The sequence below is a fragment of the Takifugu rubripes genome, chromosome 17, assembly GCF_901000725.2.
Source record: "Takifugu rubripes chromosome 17, fTakRub1.2, whole genome shotgun sequence".
Lineage (NCBI taxonomy): Eukaryota > Metazoa > Chordata > Actinopteri > Tetraodontiformes > Tetraodontidae > Takifugu > Takifugu rubripes.
In genome coordinates this window covers 11,386,784-11,404,434 of record NC_042301.1, presented here as the reverse complement: position 1 = coordinate 11,404,434, position 17,651 = coordinate 11,386,784, and the positions used below count along the sequence as shown (strand labels likewise).

Below are 17,651 nucleotides of genomic sequence, written 5' to 3'. Positions count from 1 at the left end.
AGCAAATGCATGCAGGAAGTGACCACACAAAGCTACAAATGCCATAAGTCATCAGCTATACAGCATTAGGAATGACTTCCCTCTACTTAATGCAGAGGGGAGTGAGCTGATCAGGGAATTGGCTTCTCAGACTGACATTATCCTCCTGAGACAAGTGTGTGCATACATGTACATATACACGAGTGCGCGCGCACACACACACACACACACACACATACACACACACACACACACACACACACACACACACACACACACACACACACACCATCAAGTTTCAACCCAAGGCTGGGCAGCCATCCCTTTAAGAAGTCCTTTGGATGACATCCATATAAGGAGATATTGGACTGAGTCACATGGGGGGAAGAATGCGCTGCTCAGGTCATGTGACCACTCTGAGGAAATGAATGAATCTCACTTTTTAAGGCTGTGTGTCTGCTGTGCAGCTTGCTTACCAGCTCTTGATTATTCTATCCATCATCATCACATCCCTAGAGACTTATCCCCAAAAGAGAAACAGCCTCCCCCTCCCCCCTATGTTTGAAGTTTGTACTTATTACCCCTTTTCAGGCATCGACAGTTTGCACCTGTCTAAAGTCATTTTAAAACTTGATGGGATGGTTGAGTCATTCATTCATGCACAAACATGTATGCGCCCTTTGTGTTGCTCAAGCCCTCACACCCAGAACTTCATAGGCTTGGCTCGCAGCTCTGACTACTACCGTAAATGGAAGAAGCAAGCAGGTATCGCCATCCACTTTGCACTCATACGTTACTTAACCACACCCCTCCAACAAAACTCAGATTTTCACAATAGATAATGCCACACTTCCTGTCTTTTGAATTAGTCATTTTCCCAGGACAGGGATTGATACAGAATTGCACAACCAAATTTGTTCTTGACATCTTGACGGCACATTCCTGCTCACTTTCATGGCAGGGCAATAAAGTGTGTTTGACTGAAAGGATTTAATGTATTGTCCCTTACATATTCAGGGAAAAGTAACAGGAAAGAGGGAATAAAACAAAAGCTGATCTGCATTTTTTTGTTTTTTAGACTTGGGCACTGATGCCAGACATCTTCAGATTGAATGTCTGGACTCCTCACAAGACAACTGGGTGTTTGAATTCTGAAAACTGGCTTTTACTTAATCCTTTTAACCAACACATTTCCTTTCTCCAGATTCATTATTGTGGGTTTTTAGATTAATGCATATTTTATTCTACAATTACACACCTGAAAAGAAGTACAGTTTTAATCGCTTGCAATTAGAGCCTCTTATGAAATAGAGTGGTCAGATTAATTTATTGAGTTTCATCTTCTAATTTTTGACATTTTTAAATTAAATTTGGGATTTACATCACACCAGAATAAAAAAATATTTTTGCAGGTTAATATTTTACAGAAACAACAAAGCGTTGATTAATCTAAACAATTAAATATAGCAAAAACAACTCAAACACTCAACATTTTACAATTTTTCTTATATCCAGAGAGAAAAGAAGGCTGTTTCTTCATGGCAGGCAAATATAACATCTGTCCCTCTTCTTCAGTTTTTTGAATGAATGATTGAATGATCTCCTTTTACATGCCCGTATTGTTCGTTACCACAGGTTTATGTTCATGCTCGTATATCAACTGAAGCCCAAGGTTTCAGATTGATTTTGGTTGACTTACTTTTGACTTATTTGGTGCCATAAAAATGAGGTGAAATGTCACAATAAAGAGCTGACTTCTCTTTGTGATCAGGCTGGCTTTATCTTCCCAATTGCATATGGACTGGCCACAAATTACAACACGAGCAGGCAAAGGCGGGATGCACCCCCGAAACTTCATTTTTACGCAACAGAGGAAGTGGTGTCTTGACTTGGTATCAAGCAAATGTACATTTTAATTATGGATTTTATTTTTCCAGTGCAACCTTTATTTTGTCAGCGTCTACCAGCTAGCAAAGAACGCAGACTAAACATCTGAACAAAGTTACAACAGCTTTTAAAGTTAACGTACACTTATTCATATACACATTTACCATTTAGTGACCTTAAACAAACCAGGTTGAAAACACAACGGTGAGCTAAAGAGAAAACGGTCAGTCAATGTGTGTCAGGCAGTCCAGCTCTTCCCCAGGTCTACAAGCTCCATGCCTTCACAGTAGGACCGTGGCCTTGAAACTCTCACCTGGTTTCACAGGGAAACAAGAGAACATATTGAAAGCAGATGTACGGCCACCCCGACACTCCCTGGCTCTCACACATGGTTGGATTCCTGAACAGGCCTACTGGTTTCAGAAACATCAAGAATCTCAGAGCTTGAATGGCATGTCCGGGCACGTATGTGGTTTGTTCGGTATGTACCAGAGTTCTGTTATCTGCTCTCCCATCAGAACAAATCCAGCTCTGAGCATTTGCTAATAATCAATGGGTATAAACTTCTGCGATGATATCTGGATTATCACTTCCACGTTACTTTAATAATACATGTACTGTATGTGCCCAACTGCCTTGCTCTCTTTGTAAAGTGGCAACCAGCAAAAAGGAAGTTTATTTGAACTTGTCAGACCAGTAAGACAAGTACAATCTAGAGTCTCTACAACGCTTGCATTGTGTGTGATCAACTGACTTTTCATTTAAAGTTCAGGTGTGTGTCATGTTGTTTGTGCAGCACAGTAGAATGATAATGTGACACACACACATACACACACACACACACACACACACACACACACACACACACACACACACACACACACACACTCACTGTGGGTGTCCTGTTGGATGCCAGCTGCTGCAGAAGAGGGAAGGGTGTCCAGTGAATGGGTTCCACAGGCCAGCTGCACACAGACAGGTCACTGGCCTTGCCGGAGTCCAACACTCCATCTCTGATGCTCAACTCACTTCCCCTCCAACCATACTGAGAGCTAATGATCAAACAAAGGGCCACAGAGTTATTAGACACAACTATCACTACAAATCCATCAGAAATAATGCTTACATAAGTGGGGGGTTTTGTTTACACACTTCATTCAACCCGTGCATGTGTTTAGGACTGATTTTGGAACAATCTGTTAACATGCAAAATACACAATATGTCTTTTTATTTGCAAGATTTTACAGCATCTATCAATACAAAAACAGATTACAGCCAATCATTCATTCATATTTTGGCGTGTACCTATGGGGGTAGATGGTATTGATGCGTGTCCCATGGCTGGGGCAGGTGGATGCCAGCGACAGCGTGTCGTCATGGTAACAGCAGGGGCGGTCGAGAGCCCGCAGGTGCAATAACTCATCAGAGCGTGTAAAGGCAGGATTATCAAGCGAGTCTGCTGATCCTGCCCACGAACGCAACCAGAACCGTCCTGACAGCTCATCAAAATGGTTGAACCTGCGGTAGCTGCACACACACCCACACACACACACAAAAAACCTGAATGTGGGGTCCAAATGTGCACAATGTAGTCAAAGCATGCATTGTATGCACTTCAATTTAGTCTGGCTTGAATTGTTTGTTTTTGTAGTCTACATTTGAAAGAAAAACAAAATCATATGACAGAAAGTGATTGTGGAGATGAAGGTGGCTGCGACCACCAAGGAAACATGCACATGTGTTTACCTCGATGTAGAAAAAAAGCACGTGTGAAAGCTGATGGATCATTTTTACGTTAAAGTTTTTTACTGCGATGCATGACAGCGCATCAGTTAAAGGGTCAATAGATTAAATTAGACACTCATGTATCATTAAAAACAATTCACATATCATTCCACACTTGTACTTTTAAAAACTGCTATCAGAAGGTTTTGACCTGGCTGACACGTTAAAAAACAGAGGAGAGACAAAGAGGGACTCTGCACAATCCTGGCTACCAAAACAGGCGCAGACAACAAATGACACGATGGACGTGACTCTCTGCTCAGGTTTCCATTACTTGCATCTTGTGTTATAACGTCTGATCACACATCAGCTCTGGGCACTTAAAATTAAAATAAATCTGCAAAGTGTATATTTAATGTTTAAAACTGTTGAAGTGAAAACATGTATTTGTTAGGATGGCTGTGACATTAAACTTCAGCCAATATCTGTGAGACATTTATCAATTTATCTAGAAATTAAAAAATGTAGCCTTGTCTGAGTCGGACCGTGGTTCAACTCTGTGGGTGCGTTGTGTCTGGAAACAGGAGGACCACAAAAATACAATTTATGTATTTTCCACGAAGAGAATAACAGCATAAATCTATTATCTATAAGTGAATTTGACTAATAGACCTTTTGGATAAATAAAAGCTTGGTTCAATGCATTACTTCATAAATCATCACTAGCAAAATTTAAAATGGTAAAAATGTAATTTTTATCTTTAAAATAATATATACAGCAGTACAGTTGGCAATATTGACTATATTTCATTCAACCGCAGCTAGGGTGCGACATCTAGTGGACATTATTGCAACTACATAATGATTTTGTATATTGCGCATTATTATTATTATTATTATTATTATTATTATTAGTAGTAGTAGTAGTAGTAGTAGTAGTAGTAGTAGTAGTAGTAGTAGTAGTAGTAAAGTAGTAGTAGTAGTAGTAGCAGTAGTAGCAGTAGCAGTAGCAGTAGCAGTAGCAGTAGCAGTAGCAGTAGCAGTAGCACTTTTGTTGTTTTTTATGTTTGTGAGGTGACGCCTACCTGCTCCGTGTCTGGTCGACTTTGGCCTGGATCAGAATGGCTTTGTAGCGTCTCACAGCCACAAAGGCCAAAATGCCAATTACTGTCACTATGACAAGTAAGATGGCCACACATGCGCCCACGAGCCGCGCTCGAGTCATCCTCAGGTCACACCTCTGACCCATGTACCAGAAGTCGTTTCCTACGAGGCAGCTAAGGTGCAAACAACCCACAACCGTTCATTCACAGACCTTCCTTTAAAGGGCAGAAAAAAAATCACACATGGGCATGTCTGTGTCTTTTTACCGACAAACAGGAAGTTGGCCTGGGTGGTGTGTGCAGATGCCGTGATGGTGGCAGTAGTCAGAGTGGCAGACAGAGGAGCAGCTGTAATTTGAAGTTCCAGGCTGTGATCTGCAGTTATAACCCGCCTGGCACTGCAGCAACCACTCGCACACGTCGGCCTGTAGGCCTGGTAACAGGACGTGACAGCAAATCACATCAAATTGAAAGAGCAAATTGCAAAGGACTCGACTATGTGGATACCACTGGCATGTGTTTGCACGCTAGCTGCAATAATCAGATGTGTCACAACTGAAATGTGATTTTAAAAGAATCACTCTAATTAAGTTAGGGGATTTGCAGGATTCTCTGTAGGACTAATTAAGTAAATACATTTGAGAATGTAAGCCATTCACTTAATATAGCAACTGGGTCTGAGCCAGCTGAAGAAAAAGAGGTAGAAAAGAAGTATTCATGTCCCTGCCGAGGTCACATTAAACCCCTTAAGACAGCTGAGGATCCTTGTCCTCTAGTCTTAGTCTTACCTCCAAGTGTGACGTTGGTGATCTTGGCTGATCTTAAACTCCTCCCCTGGTGAACCGCGTGAGCTAATCCCGTACGTTCCAGCAGCGATGTGGGTCCTGTCATGCTGAGCCACTGCAGGGCCTTGCTGGTTTTAAACTCCACCAGACTCTGCACCGCGTGGCCACTTCAACAACAGCATCACAGCACAACATGACAACAGCACCACGTCACCGCAGTAGCTTATTCACCTCTCAATCTTAAAATGCCATCGCAAAACACGTCTGCCCTCCTGACATAAACAACAACCAACAGAATATTTCAGTTAACCCATCACAACTATATCATACAGTAGGATAATATTCACACATCTTTTATGTTTTCAGATGAGTTCTCTTCATCAATTATGTTATTGGTTATCATGTTAGCTTACTAGGACAAGAAGCAAACAGCGTAGGTCCTTTTCTTGATCCAACAGCAATTGCTTGTGCCATATTTATAGCATATATATCAGTGATATAGTATTATAAATGATACTATAGAAGCAGTAGTATTTATATATCGCTGCTGTCCTGTAGACCAGCTAACACATCGATGGTCTAGAAGCCCTCACCTGCTCCAGACTCCCTGCAGTCTGCTGAACCCCGGGGCCCTCTGCAGATATGGCTCCAACTAAAGAAAATAAGGAAGAGTTCTACATTTAAACACCTCTCTCTGTGTCACATCTGTGCGTGGTTCTGTGCTGGACGTCTCTCACCCAGGCTGCCGCGTCGTCCTCTAAGCCAGAGACTGAGCAGGACTCGTCCACGATGATTTGCAGCAGCAGTTCAATGGACTCCACTGGAGACAGCAACCAAACAACGTCACCATGACAGACCCGGGGCGTACCGTTTAAATTACAGGTCATGTTTTTGGCACCTTTGATGGCGGGGGGCTGGTCGGGCACGATGAAGAACTTGGGTGTCTGGCTGGCCGTGGAGGTTGGACCATCTGAGGAAGTTGCCGTGTGGCGCCCGGCGTGGGCATGCTGGGTTGTCCCGGGTTTCTGTGAAGGTCCTGCTGGTGTGCTGCTGGGAGGCTGCGGCCAAGACTCCTCCTCTTTATCCTCTCCATGTTTGTGTTCCGACACTGGAGTTGTCGCTGTCGACAAATGTGTCGCAGTACTAAATTTGTGGGATTTGTTGTCCGTAGCCAGTGCGTTGGCGCCGGCCGATGTGCCGCGGAGTGTGTGTGGAGTGTGTGATGCTGTAGATTTGACTGTTGATGGTGTGACTGGTGTGGTTTCATGGTCCAAACGGACTGAGTGCCTGGAGGATTCAGGAGTTGTTGCCATGTGCGTGGAATGTGGACCTGTATGTGTTTGGGGTGTGTGTGGAGGTGCGGATGAGTGTGTCGATGACAAATGCGGGACTGGAGTGGCTGCAACTGTGGGCAGTTGGTGATGTAAGAGTGTGAAAGTAGGACCCCGTGAGCTGGTGCTGGCTCCTGTAGCGGCTGCGTTCTGGGCCACATCTTCGAATGTTACCGCTGTCTTGGGTGTGGAAGAAGCTGGAATGATCCAGTCGGACACCAGGGAGACAGATACTGAATTCCTCAGCGTGGTGTGCGTCGAGTCTTTTCTGGTGTGTGTGAATGGTGATGTTAAATAAGAAAGCAAGGACCGTGTGGCGAGCTCTGCGCTCTGTAGTGTGCTGGTCCAGATCGGCGAAGGGGAGGTGACAGGGTGAAACACCTGTACGCCTTCCGATTTCTCTGAGGAGTCGGACACAGACGTGCGAGTGGCGTCGTTTGACGTGGCAGATGGTACCGAGTCATTATCACTGGCGTTTGGGTGAAAGGACATGGCCTCTACAGCAGCGGGGAGATCTGTTGGGTGGGAGGGAGATGAATAAATCACGCCGAGGTTTTGGACGGCTGGCGCTAGCGTTGACGCGGTCGGCCCAGAGCCCGGATCGCCCGCCTGCTGTGCGGTTGGCGTTTTTAGAGGTTCGGAGGTGGTTGCAGAGGTGAGATCAGCGTTATGTCCGTCTGTGCTTCTCTGGCTCCTCCAGGAGTTGGGTTGCTTCTGTCCCGGGGTTAGACTAACATCACGACGGTTCAGGGTGGTCTCACCCTTCCAGGTGATCCCGGACGGAAGATCAGGCAGAGAAGAGGTAAGACTGGGAATGACGGAGCTGGACGCAGAGGGATAATCCCGAGAGCTCGTAGATATGGCGGTGCGACCGGCTGTAATCCTGGGGACACCTGGACCGACCCTGGTACTGGAGCTACTGGAAGGTGAGGGGTTCAGGGGCTTGTGGGTGCCCGGGAATTTGTAGCTTTCCGTGTTTGTTGACTGCGATGTGTGAAATGGGCCAGAACTGAAAGTGTTTTGAAAATATGGGTGTGTCCTCTGGCTGGCAGATACGGGCCCATCAGTGAGGTGAGCGGCTCCAGATGTATCCGCTCTATTGTTGGTCGTTTCCTCAGGAAGTAGCAGCGCTTCCCTATCGGTTTCCCCAGCCGCGGTGCGTCTCTGTGGGTGTGAGGTGGGATGTAGCGGCCCTTGCAACGGAGAGGTGCTACTGGACCCGGCTTGGGGCCAAGAAGCCCGCTTCTCCTTGCCTTCGTGGAGGCGACCCCTGCCCCCATCTGTTCCTGTCACCACTTCGGGACCAATGGGCGACAAGCTGGTCAAGATGGTTCCCGTCTGAGCCCGAGGATCAAGGTCTGGCCGCGCGCTGGTGCGTTCCTCTGTGGAATTCCACTCATCTTCCTGAACTGGATCGCCAGGAACAAACATTAAAAAAGAAAACAGAGCAGAGCAGGACTATGTGACATGAGTGGAAACCATAAACAGGCGAGAGTGATCTGAACTTTCCGACGGAGAGTTTTACAGCTCACGCCACAACAAACACCTCATTTTCCAGCAAATATATGATTTTCCTACTGTACACAAAGGTACGCACCCCTCAGCTCAAGACTAATCACATTAAACTCAAGTGCCAACAAGGGAGGACTTAAACTAGATCAGTAAAGTGGGTAATTGTGTCATGGGGTCCTACCGTAATATGACAGCCGAATTGAATTCGGCGACTGTCCAGCTGCTCCCCACAAAAGGGTGCCTTTGTTTCCATCACAGTGGGAGAGCGCCACTTTCCCCTTGGTCTCCAGGATGTGGTCCTTCTGATTCCAGACACAACGCACCCACACAGTGGAACCACGCGCCGACTCTGACAAGGCTAAATGGACCGTCCAGCCCAGAGGAACATCTATTATCCAAGTGCAAACTGAAACTGGCGGGGGTTCATCGGTCTGGCTGCCCGTGTTGTTGGTGACGTTGGCGTCATTGAGGCGTCCAGGTAAAGTGAGATTGATGGTGCCAGCAGGCCCCTGGTCCAGGCTGATGTTTCCACCGCAGCGATGCTGGGACAGGGACAATATTTTATCTGGAAGGGAAAACAAATGGTGGTGAAAGAGAAGCCGCGTAAATTGTCAATTTAAAAAAAACAACTTGGGTAAAATAAACATGTCCAACCTGAAGTCTGACTTTTAAATCAAACACATCGTTACAATGACAATTAAAAGCAGGATTCCAGATTAATTAGAAGAAAACGGGTAATGAAAATAGCATATCTCATAAAAGAATCAGAAAGATCAAAAATAAAGACAGGTTTATTTTACCTGTTGTGATAATAAAAAGCAAAAGACAGGCGTGGAGCTGCATTTCCAATCCTCAGACATTTCAGTGTCGGGGAACCGGTTAATCCCAAATCCATCCAGGTTTTATTCCAGATCTTCTGTGTTTCGTCGGTCAGAGGAGGACAAGCGGAGCGCGCAGAGCCACAACTGATCTCCGCCTGTTTTTGCGGATCTCCACCAAACGGAGAGGCGTCAGAAACTTTCCTCCTCCATCATTTCCTCCTCACGGAAAGCGCAGCGCCGTCCGGGGCTCAGACGCCCAAATTAGACACACGTGCGTCTGCAATGACGGACGCGGAGACGGCGCGTTTGGAGCGGCGGCCGCGCTGCCTCCGGGCTGGCGACCCCTGCAGCCGCTCGGCGTGTGTGGAGATGACAGACCGCTGGTCGCGACGGGAGCTGGTTTTTACAGAGCCCTTAAACGCTGCACAGGAACCGGTTAACCGCGGGAGGCGCAGAGACATGAGAGGAGGGACTTCATTAGCGTTTTACATCCCGACCCAGCAGCGTCGACACCAGCGTCCAGGCCTGACTGTGAACACCGAGGGGATGCGACGGAGGGCTGCAATCTGGGGTTTCCGGCGTTTTAACGCAACATGTGGTGCATCCTGATGTGCAGATATAAAGATTTTTTATTTGGCAGCACACTGATGGAGTGGCTGCAACCGCGGGCGTGTGAATGAATCATCCAGTCTCTATCTATCTATCTGTCTGTCTGTCTGTCTGTCTGTCTAGCTGTCTGTCTAGCTGTCTGTCTGTTTGTCTGTCAGCAGACAGTAGTTTTACAACTGATGGAATAAATCTCTTTTAAAAATAATCATTAAAATCCAATTTTCTTATTTAAGATTAAGATGTACTTTATTCATCCCCGTAGGGAAATTGAATTATTTATTATATATAATATATTTAGTTGGGGTTTTTTTTTTCATTTACTGCATGTACATTGCTGGGGGGGGTGGACATCTTCAACAGGACATTTTATTTATTTAGTTTATTGAGGGACAGTGTGCAACGACATTCATCATTTATAGGTATAGAGGATGCGATTGCGTCAGATTTAGCTATAACTGCTGATCTCCATTGGCAGACATGCTGTAAATTGTGTTTTAAGTGTTTTATTTGCATAACAAAAAGAAATCGAAATGTACACTTATTGTAGACATCAAATACATTTTGAATATTCGGCTCTTCACAGAAGGTGAAGCAGGACATGATAACTGCTGCAAACATTCTGACTATCATAGTCTTAAGTCTTACTGACAATGGAACGCTACACAAATATACGTAAAACAGGAACTTCAAATAAAAATGAAGGAGTTTTCATTAGTTCTACCATTCTTGAGATCTAATAACAAAAACTGTTGACAAACGTAATTCATGAAACCTTTGGAACTTGGTTGGTGAGTGTTTTTCATCACGGCGTTGGTTTGTAACGTTCACACCTGCTTCCCGTCAGGTGTCGGTCGCAGGTCAGAGTGTACCTCACCTGGAATCCGCCTCTGCCCCCCTGGGTCGGACAGGTGACCGTGCGCGTCCCCTGTTGTGGGTACCACGTACAGGATCCCAGACGGTCATCCCAGATCAGGTCCTGGTCCCAGACCTCCACTTTCAAACCAAAAGTTGTTGGTACCTTTAAAAAAAAATGCAATTTTTTCAAAGACAAAAGAATATTTATGTAAAAATCATAGTTTGCTTGGGTAATTGTACCACGAGTACAGATAAATGACATGATTGTGTCATTTCTTGACTGATCTTCAGGTTTAGAGTGTTTGTAACCAAAATATGCACACAAAATATGGATTTTTTTTCCAATCCCAACCCATCAGTTAAAAAGATTCAGGCTGGGCATCAGCTTATTGTGACCCCTGACTGACCTTGCTGAGGTAGTAACGTGCGTTCCACCACGGGTTATTTGATCTGATCATAGAAGTCCTGTAGTAGAAGGGACCGAACCACATCTTAGCGTAGCTGTGAACGGGAGGAAAAAAAAGAAACCGTGATGATCCATTGCTGTTGTGTGATACAGACGCAGGTGATGTTGTGCTACTCACGCCTCAGTCGCACCGATCAGGTCTCCTTTCAGATTCCACGCTCTCACGATGGTCACATCCAGTGTCCCCATCCTAGCTTCTTTGGGGCAACAGTTGGAAGCCAGGTTGGGGACCGATGAGCAGGATGGTTCTTTGGTTGATTTCTTTATGCCATTGTCCTGTAGGTACTGCTCTATGGCAGCCTTCATTCCCAGCCTCTTCAGATTCGACGGCACAAGTTCATAAATTGGCCTGAGGGAGTATGAAACGATGTCTGGGTGGTCTTTGAGGGTATTCAGCCAGTTTCTGTAGCCAACGGAGTCATTACTCGTCAGGGAGAATTCCCCCAGCCAATTAGTCCCCCCCACCACCTCTGTGTAATGTTGAAAGAGACCAGAGCCGAAAGAGGTGGAGACGCCTTGGTTGTTTAGAACTTTTTTGCAAGACTCTCGGTTTGCGGACAACTTCAGCTTTCCCAGACCTATGCCTATGCCTAGGGACAAACAGGAGTGGACCTGTGGAAGGAAGGAAATCAGACGCTTTGCTAGCCAGCACAAAAAAAAAACCAAAAAAAAAAAACCATCTAAAATCTATACATGAAATCAGAATGTATCATTGCAATGTCTGAATACGAGAAACGCAAACAGGATTTACTAGAATCTTTCTTGAGATTTGGAAGGTAAAATCAGGTTTTATTCATTCATTATTTTCATCTTATTTAAGAAAACATTATGTACCTCACTTGTTGAGAGCGCATTCAGTGTGGACAAACAGGTACGGGAAGCTGTGATTCGCCTGAGTCGTCCTCCAAGATAAACCTGAAACAGTTTTATCAGAACAAGTCTGTGAGGCATTCTCCATTTGGCTTTATTATTTTCTTAAAGGCCTTTAACACTCGCTATACGATTTACTATATGAAACACTGGCGATATGTCAGGTCGCCACTAGAGGGCGACAAATCACCTCATTTAAGTTCTCTAACATTATAGACATTTATCGTTAACTGGAGACATAATGGCAGTTAGGTTATCCCCACCCCATGCATGTTCTCATAAAGATAGACACAGAAAAAAATTGGGTTTGTCATAACCTGGCGGATGTAGTGTGTCCCATAAGTATATATGAGCTGATTGTACTGAGCCCTGGTGGAGTTGCTGTAGACACTTGGCAGTCTGTCCAAGTCCCTGCGGAACTCAGTGCTGAGGGTGGGCTTGCTCGACACACGGTAGCTGCAGGGGAAATGCAAATAAACTTAAAAAAAACAACAAAAAAACGGTGTTTACACTAACGTAACGCGTTGAGACGTGCAGGAAAGATCACCTGTAATAGCCGCAGGTGACCCTGTGAAGGCTGAAAAAGTGGCGGTCTTCACCGGTCCTTCGTGTTGCATATTTATATGCAGATGATTGGGTTCCTCCCACCTCCAGATTGGCAAATTTGTCAACATTTAGGCCAACCTGTTTAAATAAAAACGTTTATTAAGTGCACAGGTTTATTCAAATGTATATTCATAGACGAATTCAGTGGTAATGAACGCAACCAAAACCAATTTTAGATGTAAATGTGTCCTACCTTCCAGTCACTACTGTCCTGTGAGGTGTAAGTCTCAACCAACGAACTGGAGGTGAAGAAAAACAATATATAAATGCGATTAAATCTTGCGTCTTTAGAAATTTACTTTTAAAAAAAAACCTTCATCAAAGAAAACATGTTTTATCTACTCTTAAATGAATGTTGCACAGGTCGTGTCTGCAAAACTCCCCTGACTTTGTATTAAATACGTGCAGTATGTACACAGCTGCATGTACCTGACAGATTGGTGGAGGCTGCCGTAGATGTCAGCGCGGCAGCGGCTGAACGGGCGCCAGTCTAGTGCTGAGAGAGGCAGCTGCAAATGAAGAACATCCACATGAATCCCAAACCTCCGGGTGCGTTTGTTGTCTAATTACAGCAGTAATCACCTTCTGCAGCTCGTTGCCTTGCAGGGAGTTGGAGCACAGGGTGCAGGTGCCAGTCGGGCTCAGGTAGGTCTTCACGTCAATCATGTAGGCTCCCTTCCGCTGCAGGGTGACCACGTTAAAGCCCTCCCCCACCAGGTTGTGGCCCGGAACGAAAGGGGCCGACTGACACTGGCTGGAGTTCCCAATCCGACAGGTGAGGACGGGGGTGAGGCAAAGGAGGAGGAGAGCGGGGGTCGTGATGGAGAGCATGGCTGAACCCGAGGAGACAGAGAAAGGTTACACAGTTGCAACAAATTTTAAAAAAAAAGAGTTTTGCTAAGAGGTAGAACTCGGGTCTGTTTAAAGGAAACTCTTTTGAGGTTGAGGGTATTTAATTCCTCCATATGTCAGAAAAACGTTTCTTTAATTTTGGATTTTGAAAAAAAAAAGACCGAATCCAGAAAAATCGAATAATTTAAAGATTATGCACTGATGCATTTGCAGCGCAGACCGAAAATCAATCCTGTAGACTGTGTGGCGTTTGCCATGGTTACGGCAGTGGCATATCACGCATATCAGACTCTTTATTGTATCACGCACATCTACAAATTACAAGTGCAACAAGTCGAAGTTTGCACAAAACTTCTAAGCTTACTGTCGTTTTAGTAGCTTAAAATCTCTGTAGTCTGTGCACCTTTGATGGAGGAAAGTTTTTACCTGTATGAAATTGCTGCAAACCAGACGCTGCTGCTACACTGTTGAGGCCAGAACCAGCATGAGAAGGATCTCAACTTTAAAATCTGACCAAAGGATGAGGGTTTTTATAACCAGGCTACAAACGAAATCAATAGAAAAGGCTGATAAGGGTTATAAAAGGTTATTAAAGGCAATAAGGAAATGACCTTGAATTTTATTCCTACAAAAACAAGTTTGAAGCTCCTGCCAAAGAGAAAGTTTTATGGCACATAGATCTGATAGATTCCATTAAAATAGCATTGTTTTCTTCAAACATCCTGCCAAGTTAACAGACTCAGCAGTGCATGAATTAATCCATAAAAACAGACCAACACAGCACTTACAAAAACAATTCTTTAATTAAGACAAAAAAAAACAACCTTAATGACACAGTTGATCTGAACAAAGTGAGGTCTGTTTTTTTAGACCTGTAAAAGGTGGGATGTCATTTGTGGTGGGTTTGGTGAAGCAGAGACACTCGTCTGTCTGTGGGTTACGGGCAAGATTCTACAAATGGCAGCAAATATAAATCCATGCTGCAACGGTCCTTTCTCCCGATGTAGCCGTCTGGAAATGTTAGAAAGCGTTTCAGCCTATTTTATAGAGCAATAATATTGATGCTGGATTGGCTGGGCACACAGCAGGAAAAACAAAATCACAATTCATTTTAGATTTGTAGACATGCACCTACAAAAACATCCTCCAAATTTTCATATGCTGAACTTGCTGTGGTCATTAAAAGCTCTGGGTCCTACAGGAGTATGCAGCATTCCTTAAATTACCCATACAGGTTTAATAATAGCTTGAGTTAAGTAACATGTGTGACGTGGAGAGTTGTACAGATATTGTCATGAGGATTGTGGGTCTGACTGATCGGGGCTGTGAATGCTTTTGTACTGTATGCGACGACCAAACAGGAATAGAGGAACAGCGGGCTCTCCCTCTTCTCAACCGGTGCGAAGGATGATGTGGACGCCTGATTCGGTGGAAACGGGACCGCTCATGTCGCCCACCTTTAGGGCGAAGGCGGCATCTTCAAAAGGCTTCTGCATCTGACCTTAAAGGCAAAGACAATTAGATTCAAACTTACAGATTTAAGTATTCATTTATTTTACCATTTACACACAGAATTACTGCAAAAGTGCTGCCAGTTTAGGTGGCACAGCCATAAATTGTGCAATGTGACTGTTTTAGGGCCCAGGTTAATCATCATTTAAAAGCTCTAAACAAAAAATAATCCAGCACATGCCCACGTGTTGCACATGTTTTTCAGCTGTTAATTGTAGCCTATTTATTGGTTTACAAGTGCATTGCAGAGAGCTGTTTTGCTCTAGGTGGGTGTGCCAAAACATTGCACAATATTCACTTTATTTTTGAAAGGAGAGCATCACATCTTGCAAAAGGCAGTAAGGACAAAGAAACAAGATCAGAGCTTTTCTATTACCTACCTTTATTAGAGGATGCACTCAGACATTGTTCAGTGTAACTATTCTGAGGAAACGGACTAAAATCTGTGTGTACCTCTGCCAAATAATCCCAGATCTCCATTGTTCCTGGCTGAGCTGCAGTCACTAAACTGGGAGGCCAGAACCTCGAACTCCTTTCCAGATTTGATGTCTTCAATGTATCCTGTGCAGATGAAGAATAAAACTAAAGATAAATGAATCACCATAAACCATATATAGTATCTTCCTGCTGTAATGTGTCTCACCCAGAATGATCTCCAGAGCCTCTTCTTTAGTCCGTGTGACAGTTTGTTGCCTCCACGATGACGGACGACGTGACCGATTATGCTTCACCAGAATATGGGAGCACTGTACCTGGGAAAGTGATCAAAATCAGCGTCAAAACACATTTACAGACAAAAACCTACCAGACACTTGACATGCAATAAGCACTGTTAAAGCTTTTTCTAATACATGCTGTTCATGTCCATTATGGGATTTTTGGTGTGAAGCTCAGCTAGCTCTGCATCAACCAGAGCTCTCTTTAGTTTGCTGTTTCTTTTAATTAAAAATGCTCCAACAGCTACCACTGGTTCTCCTGATGAGACTTATTATTTGATGTGCTGTCATATTAATAGTAATTGATAGTGAAATAGAGTGACATTTTATTTTGGGGGTTAAAAAACAAACAGAAACCTGAAATTAGAATGGTTGGTGTTCTACAAGGCTACAGCTACATCGATAAACCACAAGAGGTCGCTGTTCAACACTAGCAGCAGAGCTTGCAACCAAAGAAAGCCTACTTTAAGTTACTGAACTAGTTGATGTTTGTATAACTAAACGATTCAACAGTATAATACATCGTTCCAGTCGTCATCAAAATGTGTTTATTCAAAATTTGCATAATGACCTTTTCTGGTTCTCCACGACCATCTGCTACTGGGCGTTCCCACTGGCTGGCATTGGTGCTGTGATTAAAGTAATACACATTGCCTAAAGATGGAGGAAGGAGGAAGACAGAGAGGGAGAGAAATAATGACCATAAGACACAGATTGATTATAGATGTATTTATTGACTATCATACCGAGTCTGGGCAGCCGGTTAAAAACACAAAATTGTTCCAGTAAATATACAAAAAGAAAGCAATCTTACTTGATTAAGAACATTAGCCCAGAATGGGCAAATGACTTTATAGATGGGTCAAAGAATCCCTAACAACCATGCTAGAACATGGAGTGAGAAAATGAGGGAACGGTTGCTTGCAGAATGCAGCTTGCTATATGTAGACATGCTTAATGCATGTTAAAAAGTTAGATGTGCTTAATATATTAAATCACAGGCCTCCCCTTACGACAGTATCCCTTAAACAATTTTCTACAAATGTAAACGTGATGATATTTCCTTTTTTTTCCCCTTATTACTATATAAAACAGATGTCAAATGTGCAGGTGATACGCTGGAGAGGAGTGACGTCATAAGGCCCTGCAGTAGCCAGTCTTTCGTGTTCACAAAGTACCGACTGACTTTTTTTTTTTTAATCCAAAATGTATACCACATTTATTTTTATAAAAACCATAACATAGTAATGCATCAATTAGGATTTCATTTCGTCCTACCGGACTTAAGTTTTATCAGGCTTGTTTCCACAGTGAACCATGACAGTGCAGCTGCTAGCTAAGAAGCTAACGGCATATTGCACATTAAGTTAAGCATATCTAGACTCTTTTATGTTCTACTTAAATACCTGTACTGCGGCTCATTCTTTTCTCCCACCCAGATGGTAGCTTCTCGTCGTCTGCCATTGCTTTTCTATAACAACGATTTCAAAAACAATTTCTGAGCAGCAGCCGTGTCACAGTTGGGGCTGCAGTAAATTTAAATTACGACAGTAAAATCATGTAAGCTTTACGGTACCTCTTTTTGCTGTGGATTAGGGTTGCCTTTTGGCTTTTTAGGTTATCTAACCTACCATAGGGTGATTATGACTGTCAATCATATCTTTCCTTTTTTGCCTATTGATTCGTTCAGAAGCTGACGTGCGTTTTTTAAATTATTATTATTATTATTATTATTTTAACAAATATTTACAAATGTACAAGGAAAATAAGCACAGTACAGTGTCTTATACAATTGTACAGGCGACAGACGCGTTTAGATTGATAGCAAATATACAGAAGCTCAGAAAATATTACAGAAAAGTTAACATGCAAATAAAATAAGAGCACATACTGTCGTTAATCGTCTAATTTAATGTCTTACATCCGATTCGGTAGGTGGCGGTAGTGCTCCCTGAAATTGGTAGCAAACTTCCATTAAAGCACAAGCGAAGAAGAAGATATCAACACAAGGGGGTGAAGTC

The 17,651-nt window shown here is 43.7% G+C and overlaps 3 protein-coding genes across 3 annotated transcripts; all 3 read right to left on the bottom strand.

Moving 5' to 3' along the window:
* Positions 1-1,885: 1,885 nt before the first annotated feature.
* LOC105417679 (uncharacterized) lies at positions 1,886-9,705 on the bottom strand. The gene is made up of 11 exons (XM_011612812.2): positions 9,124-9,705; positions 8,505-8,888; positions 6,379-8,220; positions 6,218-6,300; positions 6,074-6,132; positions 5,484-5,647; positions 4,963-5,128; positions 4,678-4,869; positions 3,173-3,394; positions 2,759-2,918; positions 1,886-2,179 (listed from the first exon to the last, which is right to left on the bottom strand). The coding sequence occupies exons 1-11, from the start codon at positions 9,164-9,166 to the stop codon at positions 2,105-2,107; spliced, it is 3,390 nt and encodes a 1,129-aa protein (XP_011611114.2). The 5' UTR covers positions 9,167-9,705; the 3' UTR covers positions 1,886-2,104.
* Positions 9,706-10,099: 394 nt separating this feature from the next.
* LOC101070922 (perforin-1-like) lies at positions 10,100-13,913 on the bottom strand. The gene is made up of 10 exons (XM_011612870.2): positions 13,829-13,913; positions 13,133-13,383; positions 12,980-13,059; positions 12,744-12,789; positions 12,492-12,628; positions 12,262-12,400; positions 11,909-11,989; positions 11,193-11,686; positions 11,016-11,109; positions 10,100-10,771 (listed from the first exon to the last, which is right to left on the bottom strand). The coding sequence occupies exons 2-10, from the start codon at positions 13,379-13,381 to the stop codon at positions 10,556-10,558; spliced, it is 1,536 nt and encodes a 511-aa protein (XP_011611172.2). The 5' UTR covers positions 13,382-13,383; positions 13,829-13,913; the 3' UTR covers positions 10,100-10,555.
* Positions 13,914-14,186: 273 nt separating this feature from the next.
* On the bottom strand, positions 14,187-17,193 carry pin1 (peptidylprolyl cis/trans isomerase, NIMA-interacting 1). Its single transcript, XM_003972303.3, has 5 exons — positions 17,037-17,193; positions 16,202-16,284; positions 15,558-15,666; positions 15,368-15,475; positions 14,187-14,903 (listed from the first exon to the last, which is right to left on the bottom strand). The coding sequence occupies exons 1-5, from the start codon at positions 17,092-17,094 to the stop codon at positions 14,794-14,796; spliced, it is 468 nt and encodes a 155-aa protein (XP_003972352.1). The 5' UTR covers positions 17,095-17,193; the 3' UTR covers positions 14,187-14,793.
* Positions 17,194-17,651: the final 458 nt, after the last annotated feature.

Excerpts from the sequence above, each read along its gene's own strand:
- LOC101070922 (XM_011612870.2), bottom strand. The coding sequence starts at position 13,381 with ATGCTCTCCATCACGACCCCCGCTCTCCTCCTCCTTTGCCTCACCCCC. Across the intron at positions 12,401-12,491 it reads GTCACCTGCGGCTATTACAG|CTACCGTGTGTCGAGCAAGC; the intron begins GTGATCTTTCCT and ends TTTCCCCTGCAG. Across the intron at positions 11,687-11,908 it reads ATGCGCTCTCAACAAGTGAG|GTCCACTCCTGTTTGTCCCT; the intron begins GTACATAATGTT and ends TTCCTTCCACAG.
- pin1 (XM_003972303.3), bottom strand. The coding sequence starts at position 17,094 with ATGGCAGACGACGAGAAGCTACCATCTGGGTGGGAGAAAAGAATGAGC. Across the intron at positions 15,667-16,201 it reads GTCGTGGAGAACCAGAAAAG|GTACAGTGCTCCCATATTCT; the intron begins GTCATTATGCAA and ends TCACTTTCCCAG. Across the intron at positions 15,476-15,557 it reads GGCTCTGGAGATCATTCTGG|GATACATTGAAGACATCAAA; the intron begins GTGAGACACATT and ends TCATCTGCACAG.
- LOC105417679 (XM_011612812.2), bottom strand. The coding sequence starts at position 9,166 with ATGCAGCTCCACGCCTGTCTTTTGCTTTTTATTATCACAACAG. Across the intron at positions 8,221-8,504 it reads AATTCGGCTGTCATATTACG|TTCAGGAAGATGAGTGGAAT; the intron begins GTAGGACCCCAT and ends CTGGCGATCCAG. Across the intron at positions 3,395-4,677 it reads GTCGACCAGACACGGAGCAG|CTACCGCAGGTTCAACCATT; the intron begins GTAGGCGTCACC and ends GTGTGTGTGCAG.